At 40.8% G+C, this 21321-nt stretch overlaps 1 protein-coding gene across 1 annotated transcript; it reads right to left on the reverse strand.

Annotated features, from left to right (window-relative positions):
• Positions 1 to 1413: 1413 nt before the first annotated feature.
• On the reverse strand, positions 1414 to 15788 carry LOC125524481 (MADS-box transcription factor 25-like). The gene is made up of 7 exons (XM_048689529.1): positions 15607 to 15788; positions 15415 to 15496; positions 2800 to 2861; positions 2428 to 2527; positions 2299 to 2340; positions 2084 to 2167; positions 1414 to 1575 (listed from the first exon to the last, which is right to left on the reverse strand). Exons 1-7 carry the CDS (start codon positions 15786 to 15788, stop codon positions 1435 to 1437), a joined length of 693 nt encoding a protein of 230 aa, XP_048545486.1. The 3' UTR covers positions 1414 to 1434.
• Positions 15789 to 21321: the final 5533 nt, after the last annotated feature.

A 21321-nucleotide genomic window follows, 5' to 3' on the forward strand; every position in this document is an offset into this window, starting at 1 on the left:
AAAAAATCCTATATATTTTATTATTATTAACCGAAGTGAGTATGCAAGATTTTCTTAAGCATGCCAACACATGGCTATAATTTATCGAACTACTTTAGACAAGTTATAGGAAATGTATGGCCAAGTGTGACATCGTTAATCCTAGATCTGGCTAGATATCTCAAGCCCTTACTTACATCCTCGGGCGACTAGCAACTCGTGGTTGTGTTGGCTAGCATGGCGTCCCCAGCATGAAGATCAAGAGTGGAAAGAGTGGAGGCACCCAACCATGGAAATTGTGGGAGCCCCAACAAAAAAGGTGGGATGGCAGGGCCGCGAGGAGATGGTGAAGAAGAAATATGAGATAAGATATAATTCATGGAATAGTGATGTTTTTAACAAGGGGCCGAGATGCACCCTAGGTTTTTATTGAAGAAACCACACACAAGAAACAGAAAAACAAACACGAAAGAAAAGGACAATTTGAGGTGAGTCATTTTCAATGCATGGCCGCATTTTGAGGTGAGTCATTTTTTATGCATGGCCGCATTTTGAGGTGAGTCTTTTACCATGTCAACATGTAAGTCCCCTACCTAGGAAGGATAGTCTTGTTCACTCGAGGAGAATATTTTCCATGATCATACCCCAACCATGTCATCCATGAATAGGCTTCGTAAGATTTCATAGAGTGGAAATTGAACAAGTCATGTGACATGATCCATTTCTCTATTTACTACACTTGCCTTTCTATTATAGTATGGAAATGTATACTATCAGAGTAAAAGAAGGGCTTGTGGAATTAACATGATAGGTTAGGGTTAGCTAGACTATTCACCCACAAAAAAAGGGTTAGCTAGACTATTGGTGTCAAACTCTAGGCTAACAATTTGAAGCGTATGAAAGAGGGGACAATCCCATCCATTCCTAAACACATAATTCACCGTGACCTCCAAAGTCTGTAAACAACCGATAATCTGACTCGCAACACAAACTCAATAGCTGCCTATATGCAACTCATTAATTACGTTTCTGGAAAAAAACAGAAGCTCGTTAATTAGGTTGTAAATTGTGATCAATATATACAAGTAAACAAAAACATAATTAAGTTTACATGTTCGTTCATAATATACTTGATCTTCTCTTACCTTGTTAAGATCGGTAATTAGACTCACAAACAAACTACATCTGCTGCTATATAACAATATTTGTGACAACACCACAAAAAAATGGTTCTAAACAGGTTTTTGCTTCAAATTGCGCCAAAAGGGCTTTGATCGTCACGCATGGACTGAAAATACTGTTGACGCTGCCTGGTGCAAAACAATAAACATGAATTTAGAAATGTAATTAACTGTGACTTGCTTTTCATGCGATTGAGCAAATGGATTTTCTTAATTATTTAACCGACACATGAATTACAATACTTACTGCATGCAGCGGACGAGACAGTAGATGTTATTCATCCTCATGCTCCTGCTGGCGCAACTCAAGGTCGATATTTGGTTCACGTACTCTAGTCGACAACAATAACCCGGCAGCAGCTTTTGAGGTGCTTCCACCGGCTTGCTGCTCACTCGATGCCATGGCCCCGGAAAGCTAATAACACACATTAATAGTTTGTCAAGTATCAGCTTCCTTCGATGCTTGCAATAAAAAAAATGAAGCTAGTATGATCAATGTCATATTAGCCAGGGCTCTTATATAATTTGCGACCAGTTCCAACACCTTTTAAATAAATTATGCGGTTGCATCGCGTTTCTAGTTTGTCCAACACATTATGACCTTTTCTGAAAGATTTATATTTTTACTTGAATCTGTGTTAGAACTTAGACACGCCAATACACTATATAGGATGTGAAGTGTTGAATAAAATCCACCCGAGAAAATGTGTGTGGGTTCATTCTCAAAAAAAAAATGTGTGTGAATTCTATATTGATCCTTCAAATTTGTCTCCTCTTTTTCAAATCATATATATGCGGTCATGTATTTCGATGACTTGCTAATGCATATGTTATAGCATGTGATTCATCAATGATTAATTTCAAAGTATATCTGGACTTTACAGATGACAAGCTAGGATATATTAGCTACTAGCATTTCTTACCTTCTTCTGTAACTCTATGTTGTGCTCATGAGCAATGCTCAATTTCTTACCAAGCTCTATATTTTCCTTCTGAATAAGAAATCCCTGCAAAAGCAAATTCCATCTCATCATACCTCGGCTGTTAATAACAGACACATATACGATAATTGAAACAAACTGAGCTAATTTAACACCAACAGCTGCAGAAGCAAGAACATGAAGAGGATGTAGTGAACCTTTTGGTTGAGTTCGTGGATCTCCGCAGCCATAACTTGCTCCTAAAGAAATCAATTGTAAGTAAAGTATGTATGAAACAAAAATAGGAAAAAGGGAAAAGGGAAAGAGAAGGGCAAAGAAAAGGCCACCTTCCTCTTTCTTACGGAATGTAAGCTCATCTCAACTTGGTTCACCAGAAACTGCAAATCTCGAATAGTGGTACCAGATAGCTCCTCTCCCAAGAGTTGCCTAACATCATATCAGGGCACATGATTTAACGGTATAACTAGCTAGTAGCTACCTAGCTAGCTTCTCAATTCATTACAACTGAATACATGGATTTTCACTGGCATAGTGTCCAGGTGAGAGATCTTGACATGCATGCATGGCAGTATGGCACACTATTTTCATTCAATTAATTTGCATATGAAACCACCCAAACAACAACTTCTGAATAGCTATACTAATTGGCATTTCACTTCAATGCATGGGTGATACAATCTAAAGTACATTAATATTACCTATTATTATGTTGTAAGTTCTGCACTTGCTGCCTCAAGGTTGTAACCTCCCTCTGCCATAACTGCCCAACAAATAGAGATGAAATAAGATACTAACTACAAGGATACTAAATACAAGCACACCAAATTAATTAGAGGTCCATAACATTGCTTCCTTGTGTGGTCTACTAGTGCACATCGTATATACCTAGGAGAGTGATCCCACTAACTTATTTATCTCAACATCCACAGACCTATTTATTTCCTTTTAATAAAAATGGTTGTGCGCATCATGATGATGCAGAGGACGGGGTATTTCCCCTTTTCAAAAAAATGCAAGCTTGCGTGAGCAAATACCAAGCACCACATACAACCATGCATCCGAAAATATTTTTCATTTATTATTCTACTTATATTCAATAAATATTTTAAAACTGTATATAATCAAATATAATAAATCATATATATTTAAAATTTGTTTCACGTGTTATAATTCTACATATCTATATTCCAACAATTAAATCTCATTGAAATATATTGCAACCGATTCTCGTAGCAACACATGGGGTATCATCTAGTTGACCCTATGTTCAACCCCCTCGATTGATGGGCACCTTGTGGCCCATAAGGGAACATATAGAAACTTTGGCTAAAAAGGTCACCACTGATGAGCCCGCTGATGAATTTCTATAGACGATGGACGAGCCTATAAGGGGACATATAGAAAATTCAGCTGAAAAGTCACCACTGATGCCCCCCTTAGCGATAAGTTACTATACGCAACAGCCGAGACTAGTGACAAACCAAAAACAAGGGCCCATATGTGGTATAGAACTCACCGCCGCTAGTTTACAGTAGACACAAATCGGTCGGTGTCACTGCTAAAATTGAATATTCGAGTCTTGCCACTCAAACTTCCGTATTTTCATTTGTGCCATTAGGGATTGCGATAAAATTAGTTGCATACCCCTGTGTGCCATCTTAGTGAGTTGTCGTTGCGACATCGTCTCGTTTGGCTCGTTCCTTTACATTTGGAACCCACCACTTGGCTGAAGGAATTATGCCCTAGAGGCAATAATAATGTTGTTATTTATATTTCCTTATATTATGATAAATATTTATTATTCATGCTAGAATTGTATTAACCGGAAACTTAGTACATGTGTGAATACATAGACAAACAGAGTGTCCCTAGTATGCCTCTACTTGACTAGCTCGTTAATCAAAGATGGTTAAGTTTCCTAGCCATGGACATGTGTTGTCATTTGACGAACGGGATCACATCATTAGAGAATGATGTGATGGACAAGACCCATCAGTTAGCTTAGCATTATGATCGTTCAGTTTTATTGCTACTGCTTTCTTCATGACTTATACATGTTCCTCTAACTATGAGATTATGCAACTCCCGAATACCGGAGGAACACCTTGTGTGCTATCAAATGTCACAGCGCAACTGGGTGATTATAAAGATGCTCTACAGGTGTCTCCGATGGTGTTTGTTGAGTTGACATAGATCGAGATTAGGATTTGTCACTCCATCTATCAGAGAGGTATCTCTGGGCCCTCTCGGTAATGTATATCACTATGAGCCTTGCAAGCAGTGTGACTAATGAGTTAGTTGCGGGATGATGCATTACGAAACGAGTAAAGAGACTTGCCAGTAACGAGATTGAACTAGGTATGATGATACTGACGATCGAATCTCGGGCAAGTAACATACCGATGACAAAGGGAACAACGTATGTTATTATGCGGTTTGACCGATAAAGATCTTCGAAGAATATGTAGGAACCAATATGAGCATCCAGGTTCCGCTATTGGTTATTGACCGGAGATGAGTCTCGGTCATGTCTACATAGTTCATGAACCCGTAGGGTCCGCACGCTTAACGTTCTGTGAAGATTTGTATTATGAGTTATGTGATTTGATGACCGAAGTTTCTTCAGAGTCCCGGATGAGATCGGAGACATGACGAGGAGTCTCGAAATGGTTGAGACGTAAAGATCGATATATTGGAAGGCTATATTCGAACATCGGAAAGGTTCCGAGTGATTCGGATATTTTTCGGAGTATTTGAGAGTTACGGGAATTCGTATTGGGCCTTAATGGGCCATAAGGGAAAGGAGAGAAAGGCCTCAAGGGTGGCCGTGCCCCTTCCCCGTGGACTGGTCCGAATTGGACTAGGGAAAGGGGGTGCCCCCTTCCTTCCTTCTCCTTCTCCCTTCCCTTTTTCCTACTCCATGTGGGAGGTGGAATCCTACTAGGACTAGGGCGTCCTAGTAGGACTCCACACTTTGGGCGCGCCCTATGAGGGCCGGCCTCCTCCTCCCTCCATGCTTTATATACGTGGCCAGGGGGCACCCCATAGACACACAAGTTGATCATTGACCCATTAGTCGTGTGCGGTGCCCCCCTCCACCATAATCCACCTCGGTTATATCGTCGTAGTGCTTAGGCGAGGCCCTGCGCCGGTAGCTTCATCATCATCGTCATCACGCCGTCGTGCTGACGAAGCTCTCCCTCGACACTCTGCTGGATCGTGAGTTCGTGGGACGTCACAGAGCCGAACGTGTTCAGATCGCGGAGGTGCTGTACTTTCGGTACTAGGATTGGTCGGATCGTTAAGACATACGACTACATCAACCGCGTTGTCATAACGCTTCCGCTTACGGTCTACGAGGGTACGTAGACAACACTCTTCCCCTCTCGTTGTTATGCATCACCATGATAGATCTTACGTGTGCATAGGAATTTTTTTGAAATTACTGTGTTCCCCAACATTGGCCATGTCAACGGCAGTGACAAGGAGACTCAATTGACCATTCCACTCGGTGTGGGGCCAACTATTGAGCTAATAATTTTCATATTTCCACTCTAATGTGGCCCACCAATATTGAGAAGGAGAATCGGTTAACCATTCCGGCTGATGTGGGGGCCATTGTTGAGACCATAATTTCAAAAAAAAAATATGATTTGGGCCCACCAATATTGACGGGACTCGTTTGACGGGACTTGTTGATGTGGGGTCCACAAGAGCAACAAAAGAGGGGACCCGTTTAACCAATCCTTCCCATGAGGGGGCCACCTGCAACATGGCGCATACACATATTTGCTAGCGCATAGAGCCCCTTTTCTTCCCACCACTTCCACACACATCCTCACGCTGCTCATCCGACGTTGCCGCCTCAGGCTCGCTGTTGTCGCATTCTCTCAGCGCCCGCCATCGACACGGTTTCCGCACGGCATAGCCTCACAGTTTTGTCCCTCTATTTGCGTGATGACTGTTCAGAGCCGAGTGCATGAGAGGAACTGCTTGGGGTAGTTTGTTTTCATAAGCCAGTTACACTATCTCGTGGTCGGGCCAGTGGACTCCCATGTCGCCAGCCCTTGGCGACCCGGGAAAACCCCCCGCTAACACACCTAGATCCTCCCTTGTCAATCCCTCCTCGCCGCTGGCCTTTGCTGTGGCGGCTGCAGGACGCGCGATTGGTGTCCAGTGGCTGTCCTTTCACGTGGTTTGCTTGTGGTGGTCAGAACTTTAGATCCGTCGAGCTATGGGTTGACCTTTGATCCCGGCGGGCGACAACGGCAGTTGTGGCCTTGCTAGTCCAATCCTCGAGCTGGAGACACATAGACCTGGTCTGTTCCGGCGCGAGTGGGACTCCCGTTTATGCGTTCCTTGAATCCGGCTGTTTCTGAAAGGTTTCAATCTGGGGCCATCTAGCCGCAAAGGTTTGGCTCGACCGTGGCCGGCACGACTCGGTGCTGATCTCGGTTGGATGTGGTGCTGACTCTGGCGGTTGCGCGGCTGGACATTGGTGATGATGATCCGTGTTTGATGCTCCAGTTCCTTGCCATGTTGGTCTCTAGGCCGATGGGCATGAGAAGGACTCTTCGGTGAGGTGGTAGTCAGCGATGGTGTACTTCGTCGTTGGTGATGGTCATGATGGCAACGGCTCCGGACTACGGCAACGACCTTGCCGTGGATTACAGTGGCCACCGAAAGGTCTTCATGGGGGTTCTTCCTCTAGATCCGGTGGTTGGCTTCTGCGATGAGATGGAAAATATGGATAACGACTTGATGCAAAGGGATGGTTGTGTAGCGGTGACAGTCGCGCCGCATGTAGCTACTGGGACCATGGAAAAGTGGTGGTGACAATACTTGATGACTTCGATGGTGGTGCGACTCAGGCACCCGGTCGTGAGCTCCGGGGTGAAAGCCTAGGTCCGACCCGAGCTGGTTATACCTGGCAATGGTGATGTTTTTATGTCGTTACCTTATGGAAGGCATTCTCGGATATGCTGAGATTTATTCTTCAGGGACAAAACCTAGATTCTGACCTTGGTGGTTGGATCCGGTGACGGCGATGCTTGAGTGTCGGCCCCTTCTTGAAGTCGTTGTTGTTGAATAACCTCGTTGTCTATGTGATGTCATGAGATGGTTGGTGTGGACATGGTCATTGTTGTAATTTATTGATCATGGATCTAATCGCTTTAGATTTTTTTCATCGCCTACGCATAGCTTTGGTCTTATATGACTTTGCTATTTGTCGGCGTATTTTTGTATGCGTGTGTTGGTGTTGGTTGTGTGCATGCGAGCAATGCAGAGGGCAAGTGTGTGCTCTTTGGGTCTGCATCCTCTTGATGCTTCTTTTGAGTCAATAAAATCCCTTTTTTTAAAAGTTACCACTTCTTGCGCAATGAGAAGTATGTTTTCGCTGGCTTCAACATCGAGGGGGACAAGGAAATGCTTGACTGCAACGGCCTGTGTGTCCAAAACTTTATCGACATCTAAACGGAGTGGAGGGTGCCAAAAGGGTCATTCCTAAGGAAGTGGGTTTTCCAACTTTCATAAATCATGTGAGATCTAATGATAACCTCATGCTCCAATATTAGGACACCGTGCCAAGTTTGACTATTTTTGACAACTTTTATTTTTATTATTTAATTTTCTTCTAATTTCTTTTGTAGGAAATGCTAAATGTTGATAGTTACATAATAAATGTTGATTTTCATTCACAATTTTTATTAAAAAATTTAAAGCGAAGTGCACACAAATTTTGAAGTGAAAATGATCTCAACTGGTTACTTCAAAAGGGTTGTCTGGATATTTGCATTGGATGTTATGGGAGATAATTCACCTCGTGAAGAATCGTTATTTAACTTATGTGTATTCTTCTCAGAATTTCTATACTCCTATAAAAGATTAGGTTGGTGATGATGGTGTGTATGTCATCCGTCATTTCTGACCATTGGTTCTGCATCTAACGGATATGAGGCAAGTTGTGCCATTTTTGCAACAATAGCCCACTTCTCTGCTCCAATTTGCAGAAAACACCTTATTATCTTATGAGCAACCACATCCCTCCCTCAACTCATCAAAACAGTCTGAGAAATATATTTTGAGTGAAAAATAATATATTTTTAGTGGTATATATGTATATCAAAACAAGAGTGTTTTCTTTCAAACAAGTACTATTCTACTTTGGATCCGTTGCAACGCACGGAGACGTTGCTAGTTATCATAATATACTACACCAATATTAAGACTCCTTGCCAATTTTTCTAATTTTGGACAACATTTTAGGTATTCTTTCATTTTTAGCCTTGAAAGATAATGCTAAAAAGATTATTTTGTAACTAGTTTTGATTTTAATTCACACTTGTCATAATAGATGTTAAAGCAAGTTGTAGAGAAAGTTTGAAGTGAAAAAGAGCTCGAATGGTCACTGAAATTGGTTTGGGTGGTAAAAAGTTGGAGATTTTCGAGGAATCTTACGGAACTTCATCGGAGATAGTCCATTTTCTGAACAACCTGCTATTTTTGTTTTGTGTATTCTTCTCAATTTTTTATTGCACGGCCATGCGTCTATATCAGGGTATCATACCAAGTTCTATTTTATTTTTTGACTTTGATTAAGATATCTATCAATACTCTGAAATCATGCAAAACTCCGGCTAGATTTATCATAGCACAAAGTTGAATATCTCATCCTTTTCCACGAGATGACTGCTAATTGCATGTATTTCCTTAAAATATATTTTTGTTGCTTATTTGATACACCTATAGTTCAAAATGGGATCACTTTCAGTAAGTGCGCAGAAATTCATTTAATGTATAATATATAGTAATATTTTCCTAAAATTTATGAAACTTTTACACATCAACATATATGGAGTACCTAGACATACGAAGGAGTTTTAGATTTTTAGAAAAAGGAAAATATCAAATAGGTGAGTCCTCTGCCCCATATGTCATGGAGTTCAGTGCCACCAACCTCACCGGACTCACCCCATGTAGCGTCTTGTCACATAGGCCCTCGTTCCTTCGACCCTCACATGTCATTCACGTACCCGCGTCTTGGAGATCCCCTTCTTCTCTCCCGCATCATTCCCCTCCTCCAAATTACGGGCGAGCACCAATTGAGCAAATGAAACAATATAGATAATTGTGAAAGGATTCCAAACTTGTTTAATTACATACATGATGGGTGTAGCCCTGAGATATTTTGTGTATACCAAACAACGGGTGTAGCCCTGAGATTCACGATCTAGAAGTCAAAAATATGTATCATCTTAGTAAATGGTTGTTTAAGTTTCTAAGAAAGGATGAAGTGTAGTAGTTTCTCTTACATATATAGTACTAAGTACTTGGGCAAAAAACACTCTTAGTGGTTAATGTAAAACCAATAGGCTCCCACTTTTGAAAGGACCTCCTGAAGGTTAAGAATACTTTTGTCCAATTTTGTTCGCTTAAGGTGGAAATGGTCAATCAATTTGGTTTTGAGAGGATATGTAAATCAAGGATATAGGCCTCTTTCTGTTCTAACCCATGAATATTTAGTATTGTTTGTCATAGAAATGCCAATGTTTCTGCGATTATTGAAACAGGACACCCACATGTGGATTTTAGTAGGGTTGTCATTGGCCAACATTTAGCAGGCTGGAATGAGGTTATCCCCGAGATTGTAGATACGTGGCTAGAAATGAACCATGACTTGCTTAAATGATAGCATTATCATCGCACTTGTGGAGTTTTCCCTATGCACCTGATGTGTTCGTCTTAGTCAACAAGAGGGCCAATTTTAGGTCTAAAAATTTGTTGCATCTTAAATTACCTTTGGAGATAAAAGTTTACCTTTGATTACCAGTTAAATAGTTATACTAACTAAGGATAATTTGGTCAATTAATATGTCCCAGGGATACTTGTTGTAGCTGTTGTTATGAACAAGAAACCATTCAACATCTATTTTTACTTGTTGTCTAGCATTTACTACATGGGGACTTATGTATTTAGACTTTAATATTACCATGCCTTGTAGTATTTTGCATATTTTTGGGTCTTGATTACGGAAGTTGAAAGGTCATCTCCAAGATACCCTACATGGTTTTAGTGATATATGATAAAACCATCTAAGGTCACTAATGTTTTTAATGAGTTTATTTTAGGGACTAGGACTAATTTTCTTATAGATGTTCCATGGATATAAGTGAAATGTCATTTATGAATCCTGCATACAATTTTTGTAGTTGTTGTCTACCTCAAGCTTTTAGCATGTATTTATAGTTTTTCTAGTTAATCCAAGATTCACATTGAGTTTAGGACAATCGTAGTATGCAGAAGGCACAATCAAAGTACTTCTATTTGAACTCTAAGAAACAGATTCTAAGAGAAATTCCTGATAATCCACCCCTCACCATTCACTTGTATGAATCTTTTTAAGCCCCGGTACATCTAGAGATATATGTTTTGATACTCAGACATATGTCCAGTTTCCATAGTTTAGAATCATTCTTTTTTAGAATTCTCGAACCAATCCACCTTGAAATATTCTCCATTCACTCTGACACTTCTGAACATAACATTTTTATTAGCACTTCATCCATTTCAATTTGTACTTGTGAGTCACGGTATAAGTTTGGCACCTCCGCTGCCTGTACTTTCGAGCTATGACTTAGACACTTTCTACTAATTCTCATTTTGAGATGTTCTTAATGTGTACTGCAGTACTACCGAGAATCAATTGGTTTAACCCATACTCCGGAGCCATTCCATGTTTGCAAAAAAGGATTCCTTTTTGTTTCGAAACCACAGCTCATTCTTTTCATAAGATACTTATGAGTACTTATTTCATCTAGCTCCTAAGCAATGCACTAGTCATTTGAATTTATTGGAATTATCTCTACAATTCCACTATTTTTTCCTCTGGCACTTCTGAGCCTAGTTATTTTTTGAAGTAATGGTCAGATTTGGACCCTCTCTATAAATATCCTCACATACCCATTCGCGGTCGCAACTATTCCATTCCATCCTTAGTCATTCCACTCACTCGTTCCACCCTTTGCAAGCCACTCCACCCCCACTCCACTCCATCCGTCTCCACCATAGGGAAGAGAGGTCCAAGGCAAGAAGATAAGAAAAGAAGTGTTGGGTGATTGAATGTTCACTTATTGATGCTTTGAAGGCCAAGAAATCCATTCTTGCATCCCTACTTAAGTTCATCTCTTTGACCGCAATCCTATCCTTGTGGGAGAGTGATCCTTTGTATTCTTGAGAGAAGCTTCGACTAAAGGTCATTCAAGGAGTTCTCATCAAGAAACTTTGCTCATCTTGTTACTCTTGGATAGTGGGTGCATCCTAGAAAATTAGGAGTCACTTAAGAGCATGTCAAGTTCCATCAATGAAAGATTCAAGAGTTTGTATGGGCTCTAAGACTGCCCACTTGGTGAAGATCTTCCCTTAGTGGGGCTTCTAAGTGAAAGCCATGATGAAATAGGTTTAGTGCACTGGGTGGGGTGCTTGGTGGGCAATGCAATTGAGATCCTTGTGATCCTAGAACTATTGGTTCAAAGCCTTCATTAACGTAGATATAGGACATTGCCAACCATCCAAACCACGGGGAAAACATCTTACCGTCATGAGTGTTTGCATTCCCATTACCTTACCTCCTACTTAATTACTTGGAAGTTATTATTTTTCGCTTCTCAATATGCTTGTTTACTTTCTTGCTAAGGGAATCTCCAACGCTGACCCTCAAACTGCTCGCATCCATCCAGACTAAGATCTCCAAACCATTTTTCCATCCAATACGGTACCCCATTGGTCCATGGACCGGTCTGGGCACCCATATCTTGAAAACGAAAAGAAAACGGGGGGGCAGAGGGCTTTCTGAGAGTCCAGACCACCGCCACGTAGGACTCTGACACCCCCATCCCATCCAAAGCCCCCTCCTAGTCTAGTTTCCTCCCACTCCGCCGCTGCTCCCCCTTGCTTTGCATCCGCATCCTCCTTGATCACCGCCACCATTGTACCTCTCTAGCCGCCACCCAGGCATTATAGGACACTCGCAGCCCATACAAACATGCTTGCCCTCCTTAGACTAGACCGTCGTCTACCCAATATCCCTCTATGGCCAGGTACCCTCCGCCCCTGCCAATGACGTCCATGGTGGAAACCACACCCAGCAGGTGTTCTTTCAAATGCCATCGAGATTTTTTTGTTGAACTTCTTGTTGTTTTCAAGAGTAAGCAAAATGGTGGGGTAATTAGTGATTGAGGATGAGTTGTTGTGTGATTCATGGTTGGCCATATCTGCAGACTTTGTAGGCAGGAACTCAATGGGCTTAATCTTTTGGCAGCGCATGCATGCTTCATTTTATTCGCGTAAGGACTTCGCGCCCTACGAGATGAACTTCATCCATGTACGCAATGTGAAGTTGATATTGCATTGATGGTACACCATCCGCAACTCCGTCATGAAATTTTGTGGTGTGATCACACGAGTAGAGAAATCTGGCCATCGGGGTGGTCAACCATCGAGATTATAAGTTTTGCTTCCTATCAATCTATATGTTGGTTATTCATTCATTCACTCAATGTTTCTCTACACGTTGTATCTTCTACACGCACTATTGTGATGTACTACTGGACTGAGGGCAGGCCATTCACGCACATACATTATTGGATGGAGCTCAAGGGGCGGTATGAATTCGAAAAGCTTGTTCAACATCCGGTTTTATCAGATGTAATATTTACATTTGAACTATTGTTGTACTAGATATATTTTCATGTCATTTATGGATGAATTGTGCTATTTTTCTGTAATTATTTTGAGTGTTGTAGTCTTAGAGAAAACAGGGGGCAGGCAGTTAGGGAACATGGTTGGATGGTCGACTCCTGCATCAGTGTTCGTGGACTAGTCTTGACCGGTCTACGAACGAATACCGGGTCCGTGTTGGGGTTGGCATTGGAGATGCCCTAAGTACTTTTAGTTCTCTAGTCATCATTGTCTTGTCCTAAAACCTTCAACCCTAAAAATTGGAGTAGCATTGTTTAATTGGACTATTCAACCCTCTCCCTCTAGTCCTTAGACCTCATCCCAGTAGAGATTATACATCTTAAGATCTCTCATTTTGGTTAGGCCACACAACGATGTTTTGGTCTATCTTATTATGCAGAATGATGTCATTTTTAACAACAAGGAAGTTCATTCCTGTATGCAGCAGGTGATACTCTCGTGTACCAATTGGTCGTAGTCGTATGTGTTATTGCAGAAGGTGCAACATAGATAGTTGTTAATGTTGGATCTTGCCCAAAGAAGCCTGAGTGAACCACTAGGGAGTTTATCTCGTGTTTTGGACAGTGTGACAATGGCGGGCTTATGGATGTTTGTAGTGATATTGTTTGGCATGTTCGTCTCTGTTGGTCCATGCTATTTTATCTTCCCTTGCTTTTGGCAACAAGATAAAGTTGATATCTTTGTAATGCGGCGATGTAATGAGGTTGTCCATATGCATCTTAGGATGAATGGGGTTTAGCAAAAGCTAAGATTATCCAAAAATATCTACATGGGGAAAAGTATTACATATATTTCCTGAAATGAAGAATGGACAAAATCTGGCACAGACTAGTGACAGAATTGGACAATCTAGCTACAAATAGTATGTTTTGGAGGTTTTCTAGTGGTCGGTATTTTTCTACAATATTTCTAGATAGATATTTCTAGGAATGACTTGAGTTTCATGCATCACATATCCAAATCTTAGGTAGCTTGGGTCACACTTGAGACAAGAAAACATGCATGGAGTTACAAGCCATCGGGCCATGGATGAGTCCTGTGATAGCCATGAGGGGATATTTGGAAGAGAAACTGAGTGGATATCTAGATAGTGATGTGATAGCCACAGTTTTCTAAATACACCCCCACCCCTATATGATAGCATTTTTAGGGGCCTCATCGGTTTAATTTTCGTTGGACTTTTTAAGTTTGTAGGATTAGAAAACCATAGGAACATGTTATATTGTCTCCTCTACATGCAGTTCAAAAGGAAATTTTCCATTGAGCAACCTCATGGTGTTTGTCTTTATTTCTTTGACAACTATGCATGTTTGCAATCCTTCCAAACAAAATTCTCTTTTTTACTATAGTGCAACCAAACAGGCTCTATTATTCAATGATTCGTATTAAACATATGTACTAATTAACATGATGTGGCATCCATTTTGATATTATTTTTTATGTTCTTGTATTTTTATAATACCGAACCAAAGAGGTTGTTAGGTCCCCTTTGATTCACATGATTCTCAAAATGCGGGAAAAAGGAAAAACATGTGATTGGAATTGCATTTTTTTTCTTGAATCCTATAAGACTTGAAAACATAGGAATTTGGATCAAAGAGTATCTGATGCTGCAGGTAAAATAGATGATTTCAAAGAAGAGGTTTGAGTGCATGGAAACTTCTCATCCAAAGCAATCCTTAGGTACCACGGGTAATACGTGGTAAGAAACCTAAACTTATTTATGAACCAAAAGCAATCTTAGGAATTTTCCCTAAGGATCCAAATCCTGAAAAAACTTATGGAATTCCTTTGAACAGCAGAGCACTTAATGATTCTTTGTTTTCATTAACTACTCTACCATATGCTCATATCATTAGTTGTATATCATATTCGGCTCATCCGCCAGCCATTATAAATTTCTGGGCCTGAGCATTTCCGATGATGGCCGTGAAGGCCAAGATAGATGAAACTGCAAAGATGTCACACACTTTCCATTTGGCATCATTCAATCATTCATGGGACCAAGAAACGTGAGGAGAAATGTGCATCATTCACCTCACCAAGACCCTGACCTACTAAATTAATCAATAAAGATGATGATCCCCTAATTGTTTGCGTCACTAACTTTGATTAGAGATTTAGATTCGTTAGGAGTCACTAACGTACGACAACTACTAACAGGTAGGTGTTAACTGTTCAACTGAATAATTAGCCACTTTAGTTAATTAGTGCATGGAAATGACTATATATACATCTTTTGCTAGCTTGATTGCTATTTTTCTGAATGAGCACACAACTTCAGAACTGTTTTTGCTAGCTTGATTGCTATTTTTTGCGAAAAGGAGGAATATCTCCGGGTTCTGCACCGATTGATATGCATGCAGACATTTTTATTGCATAGTTTGAAATATTACGAAATAAAATACAAAATTCCACTCAAACGCAGATAATCTGAGATCTTATATTGCTAGATCATCATCCAAGCTTGATTTCTATTTGTTTCACCACTTCCTTTTCTTTGGTAAATATATGTGTGGCATGGAAAAGCTACTATGCATACATAGTTACATACCTTTGCCTCAGATGTTGGATTCAACACTCCGCAGTGCTCCTCTTTCGCCTCCTGGTACCGCTCTAGTATTGCCTCCATTCCGCTGATGAAGACAAAAAAAAATTAGGAACACATCCAGATTATGAGCGGATGAAATTGAGTAACTGATAGAGTATTGGGAGGTTGCAGGAACAAATTGTCTAACTAACATACCTGGAGCTCGCGAAGTCGTAGAGGCGACCCGTGCTGGAGAAGACGATGAGCGCGAGATCGGCGTCACAGAGGATGGCAAGCTCCCGGGCCTTCTTCATCAGCCCTCCGCGGCGCTTGGAGAAGGTCACCTGCCGGTTCGTTGTGTTGTCGATCCTCTCAATCGCAATCTTTCCCCTCCCCATCTTCTTCTTCTTCTTCTTCTTCCTCTTCTCTAGATCTCTCTTCTGCCGGCTAGCCGGCCGATTGACAAAAGTAATTAAGAACAGATCGAAATGGAGGGAAGCTAGAGGCTGCTAATTGTTTCTTCTCTACTATCTGGGTGACAATCGACAAGTCTAATCTAGCTAGTTGAAGCTTTCCCCCCAGCTGCTACCTGATCCAGCTAGCTCTTTTTGTATTGTTGGCTTGCTTGTAATGGTCTGGAAACCAAAAGGGATCGAGAGGCCCCATGTGATGACAACACTAACCTAGGCTTAAACAACTCGCTAAATACGCTTTTAATTGTAAATTAGGTTAATTAATGGCCCACTACATACTAATTTCCTCGGTGGATGCGACAAGGACGTCCATAATATATAATATTGTTGCGACTGTTCATAGTTTAGACTTTGGGTACGAGGATGGCCTATTGGCTTCGGACATGTTGCCATGACCTGTGCCGTACAATATGGCGTCAGCTACCAGGCCAGCCTCTTTTTGTTCGAACCATTGAAATAGTCTAGCAGTCGCGTGGTACCTATTCAAAGTTGTAGATTTGTTTCTAACTGAGGTTGGACCGTTGGAGTGATAGAACCTGCTCCATTTCTTGTTAGGAGGGAAGTGGTTTCTGGTTTCTTCAAAACCGTGTGCTCATACCTCTTACACTTTTCAAAACCAAAGTAGTATGTGGGTGTACAATTTTCTAAAAACGGCGTGTCCATATCTTGCAATGTATATGTGAGTGGTACACTTTCTTTAGAACTGTGTGCTTATATCTGGGTAGAGCTATTCAATTGAATCTCGACTCGTTACCATGTAACTTGTGAGTGATACACTTAATTTATTAAAAGTTGTGTGCTCATACCTGCAAAATAAAATAAAATTGTGTGCTTATATCTTGGTGGGCCATCAAATTGTATCTCGGCACGTTACCACATAACATGTGGGTAGTACAATTTCTTCATAACCATGTACTTATATCTTGGTACGACTGTCCAATTGTATATTAACATTAACATGGTCGATATGGAAGGCGACAAACGGCATGATTTTTTTGGACAATCGAGGCACGACTTTTGATGCCATTAACATGTAAGATTCCCAAACCTTACAGCAGATTAGAAGTCATAGATCCACCACAACCAATAAACTCGGTTGCGTCTTTGGTACAAATCGGCCACGTTAGTGAAACCTCTATTTGCGCATAAATACTTGAATTTCAGTTTCTTTTCATTCAATTTCTTGCCTATGGTGATTACAATATTGCCTGCAGTTTGTATTTCAGACACCTTGGAAAAGTTTGTTGGTTGCGTCTTTGGTAGCCGTACTTATTGAGGTGGGTGTGGCAGGAACATTGGCATTTGTGTGATAAAGGTAACATCCAAGTTATAGAAGGTTAGCTAGTAGTACCATGTTGTTTAAGGTTGCTAGATTGATGAGCACACTTATGTACTAGCCCATCCAAAAAAGGACAGTTTTAAGGTTAGTGAGTAAAGTGGCCACAAAGCACGATGCAAAAAATGTGCAGTCCATGCGAGTGACGGCGTTCCGATCTTGATTTGAGCCAGTAAAGGATTAGATTAGAGTAAAGATGATTTCCTTCCAGATTTGGTGCTCTGAGTTATGGCAGAACTTGATCTTTAGTAGGCAGTCCTTAATGATGCAGCCACTCTGATCTGATCCGGTTTGATTCGTTCTTTTTGCTCTTGCATCAGCGCTCAGTTGTATGTACCTTCAGGTGTTTTGGGATGAGTGGACAAAGCTGGAGGCACTGATTCTCGCTGCTGCTTTCTTGCTTCTCCAGTTAAATTAATTAATTAGAGCATCTTTATTTTCACTTTATTGAATTATCACGTATGAAAGATGTATCCCTACAAAGTCACTTTATTGAATTATCACATATGGAATGTAACCTTTTTTTATATGTATTGATGTAAACTTTACACGATAATGACAACTAAGTAAAATTGCACACGCGTGTGATAGAAATATTGGCGAACCTTCTTGTTGAGTTGTAGAACATGGTTGGCGAAACTTTGTTCCTAAAACAGGTATCACGACACACATAGTTATCATTCCTATAAAAAAATATCGTCGTGATTATGGAAGAGGGTACATAAATAAGAACAAACCTTTTGAAATTCATGAATAACTTTCAAATTGTTCAACTTTTTTCAGATTCAAAAATTCTGTCAGTACCTACTAACAGAATTGGACAATCTAGAGCTACAAATAGTATGTTTTAGAGGTTTTCTAGTGTTCGGTATTTTTCTACAATATTTCTAGATAGATATTTGTGAGAATGACTTGTAGTTTCATGCATCAGATATCCCAGTCTTAGGTAGCTTGGGTCACACTTGAGACAAGAAAACACACATGAAGTTACAAGTCATCGGGCCATGGATGAGTCATGTGGTACCCATGAGGGGATATTTAGAGGAGAAATTGAGTGGATACCTAAATAGTCATATGATAGCCATAGTATTCTAAATACACCGCCTCTTTTTCCTCTTCTTTAGATCTCTCTTCTGCCGGCTGGCCGGCCGATTGACGAAAGTAATTAAAAACCGATCGAAATGGAGCTAAGCTAGAGGCTGCTAATTGTTTCTTCTCTACTATCTGGTGAAGTCTAATCTAGCTAGTTGAAGCTTTCCCCCTAGCTGCTTCCTGATCCAGCTAGATATTTTTGTATTGTTCGTTTGCTTGTAATGGTCTGCAAACCAAAATGGATCGAGAGGCCATGTGCTGGCAACACTAAGCTAGGCTTAAACAACTGGCTAAATTTCGTTGTAATTGTAAATTAGGTTAATGAATGGCCCACGACGTATTATTTTCCTCGGTGGTTGCGACAAGGACATCCATAATATATATATATATATATATATATATATATATATATATATATATATATATATATATAGTTGTGACTGTTTATAGTTTAAACTTTGGGTACGAGGATAGCCTATTGGCTTCTGACGTGTAGCCATAAATTGTGCCGTACAATGTGGTGTCACCTACCAAGCCAGCCTCTTTTTGTTCGAACCGTTGAAACAGACTAGCACTTGCGTTAGGTACCTACTCAAAGTTGTAGATTTGTTTCTAATTTCGTCTTGAGAGGCAAGTGGTTTCTGATTTCTTCAAAACCGTGTGCTCATACCTCTTAGTATGTGGGCATACACTTTCCTGAAAACGGTGTGCCATATCTTGCAATGTATATGTGGGTGGTACACTTTCTTCAGAACTGTGTGGTTATATCTGGGTAGAGCTATCCAATTGAATCTCGGCACTTTACCATGTAACTTGTAAATGTACACTTAATTTATTAAAAGTTGCGTGCTCATACCTAAAAGAAAAAAAATATGCTCAGTGGAGCCATCCAATTGTTTGTCGTTATGTTACCATGTAACGTGTAGTTATATCTTGGTACAACTGTCCAATTGTATATTAGCACGGTCAATATGGAAGGCGACAAATGGCATTTCTCTCGACAATCGAGGTACGACTTTTGATGCCAATATCGCACGCCCAATGCTTTAACGTTTAAGATTCCAAACCTTACGGATTAAGAAGTCATAGATCCACCACAACCAATAAACCCGGTTGCGTCTTTGGCACGAATCAACTACGTCAGCGAACCTTTGTTCATGCATAAATACCTGAATCTCAGTTTCTTTTCAATCAATTTCTCACTTATAGTGGTTACAATATTGTCTGAAGTTTGTATTTCAGACATCTGGGAAAACTTTGTTGGTTGTGATTTTTAACAGATAATAATTGTGTCAATACTTATTGAGGTGGGTGTGGCGAACATTGGCATTTGGGTGCTAAAGGTAACATCCAAGTTATAAAAGGTTAGCTAGTAGTACCATGTTGTTTAAGGTTGCTAGATTGATGAGCACACATATGTACTAGCTAGCTTTCCACTTGGCTCATCCAAAAAAGGATAGTTTTAAGGTTAGTAAGTAAAGTGGCCACAGAGCACGATGCAAAAAATGTGCAGTCCACACGGGTGACGGCGTTCCGATCTCGATTGGAGCCAGTAATGGGTTATATTAGAGTAAAGATGATTTCCTTCCAGATTTGGTGCTCTAAGTCATGGCACCACTTGATTTTTAGTATGTAGTCCTTAATGATGCAGCCGCTCTGATATGATCTGGTTTGATTCTTTCTTTTTGCTCTTGCAACAGCTCAGTTGTATGTACCTTCAGGTGTTTTGGAATGAGTGGACAAAGCTGGAGTCACTGATTCTCCCTGCTGCTTTCTTGCTTCTCCAGTTAAATTAATTAGCTAAAGCATCTTTCTTTTCCCATCTCAGTTATTAGCACTAGACAAAATACTTCAGGTTCTTCAAAAAAGAAATCGAAAAGGAGGATAACCCCCAGAGTCTGCATCGGGTGATGCATACAATCCCAAATTAAATAATATACTTGCATCATGAAAACATTTTGAACAAGCTAAGCCGAACATGATCAAGAGTTCAAGACAACTATATGCAGGAACCATATTCTAGACGATGATCAGCCAAACTTGGACTAAGACACGGCCTCGACTCATATGGGAGGCAGCAGTGGGGAATTTTCTGTGATAGCTGAAAGCATGGCGTAACAACTTAAGTGGATATATATAATGAATCAACACCCAGCACAACATTTAATGTGTTTGCAAATGAAAAGCATGTATTAGCTTCATTTTATTGATTATTTTTTTAAAAGGGTGGATATTATTAGCTCAAAATAAAGCATTAAGAGAATACAAATACGATGAGCACACACCCAGCCTCTGCATAATTAGGATGCACACGGCCAACACCAACACACACAAAAACACGCTTGCAAGTAGCAATGCCATATAAGACCAAAGCTATGCATGGCGAGAAAAATAAATAAAGAAAACAAAAAATCCGAAGTGATCGGATCCATGGTCGGCATACTACAGGAAAGACCATATTCGCACAACCATCTCGAGACATTATATGGGTTACGAGGTTCTTCAACAACAACGCCTTCGGGAAGGGAGTGGCGCTCAATCGCCGCCGTCACCGGAACCATCCAGTCAAGGCCAAAATCTTGGTTTTCACCCTGACAGGCAGAGTATATCTGAGCAATGCTTTCAACAAGGTAATGATGTATAACCATCACCATTGCCAGACTTCAGATCTTGGTTTTCACCCCGGAGCTCGATACCGGGTACTCAAGAAGCACCACCATCGACGTCACAAATGCATTGTCGTCATCACTTCTCCACATCCTAGACGCTACATGCAATGTGTTGCAGCATAACCATTCCTCTGTGTCAAGCCACCATCCATAGTTTTCATCTCATCGCCTAAGTCAACCAGCATATTTGGAGAGATGAACTACCCGAATATCTTTCGATGTCCACCGCCGTCACGGAGCCACAGAAGGTCGCTGCACCATCACAGTATGCAGCCACCGCCGCTTGGCTGACCAAGACCTGGATCACTGTCACCGCCCGAGGTATCGCACGGCAACGAGGGGAGACCAAGCCGCCGTCTAG

Source organism: Triticum urartu, chromosome 7 (genome assembly GCF_003073215.2).
Source record: "Triticum urartu cultivar G1812 chromosome 7, Tu2.1, whole genome shotgun sequence".
Lineage (NCBI taxonomy): Eukaryota > Viridiplantae > Streptophyta > Magnoliopsida > Poales > Poaceae > Triticum > Triticum urartu.

Bases quoted from the DNA above. Each gene is read 5' to 3' on its own strand.
- LOC125524481 (XM_048689529.1), bottom strand. From the start codon at position 15,788: ATGGGGAGGGGAAAGATTGCGATTGAGAGGATCGACAACACAACGAAC. The intron at 2,862-15,414 runs GTATGTAACTAT...TTTGTTGGGCAG, and splicing joins ATCCAACATCTGAGGCAAAG to TTATGGCAGAGGGAGGTTAC. The intron at 2,341-2,427 runs GTGGCCTTTTCT...TGATTTCTTTAG, and splicing joins ATTCCGTAAGAAAGAGGAAG to GAGCAAGTTATGGCTGCGGA.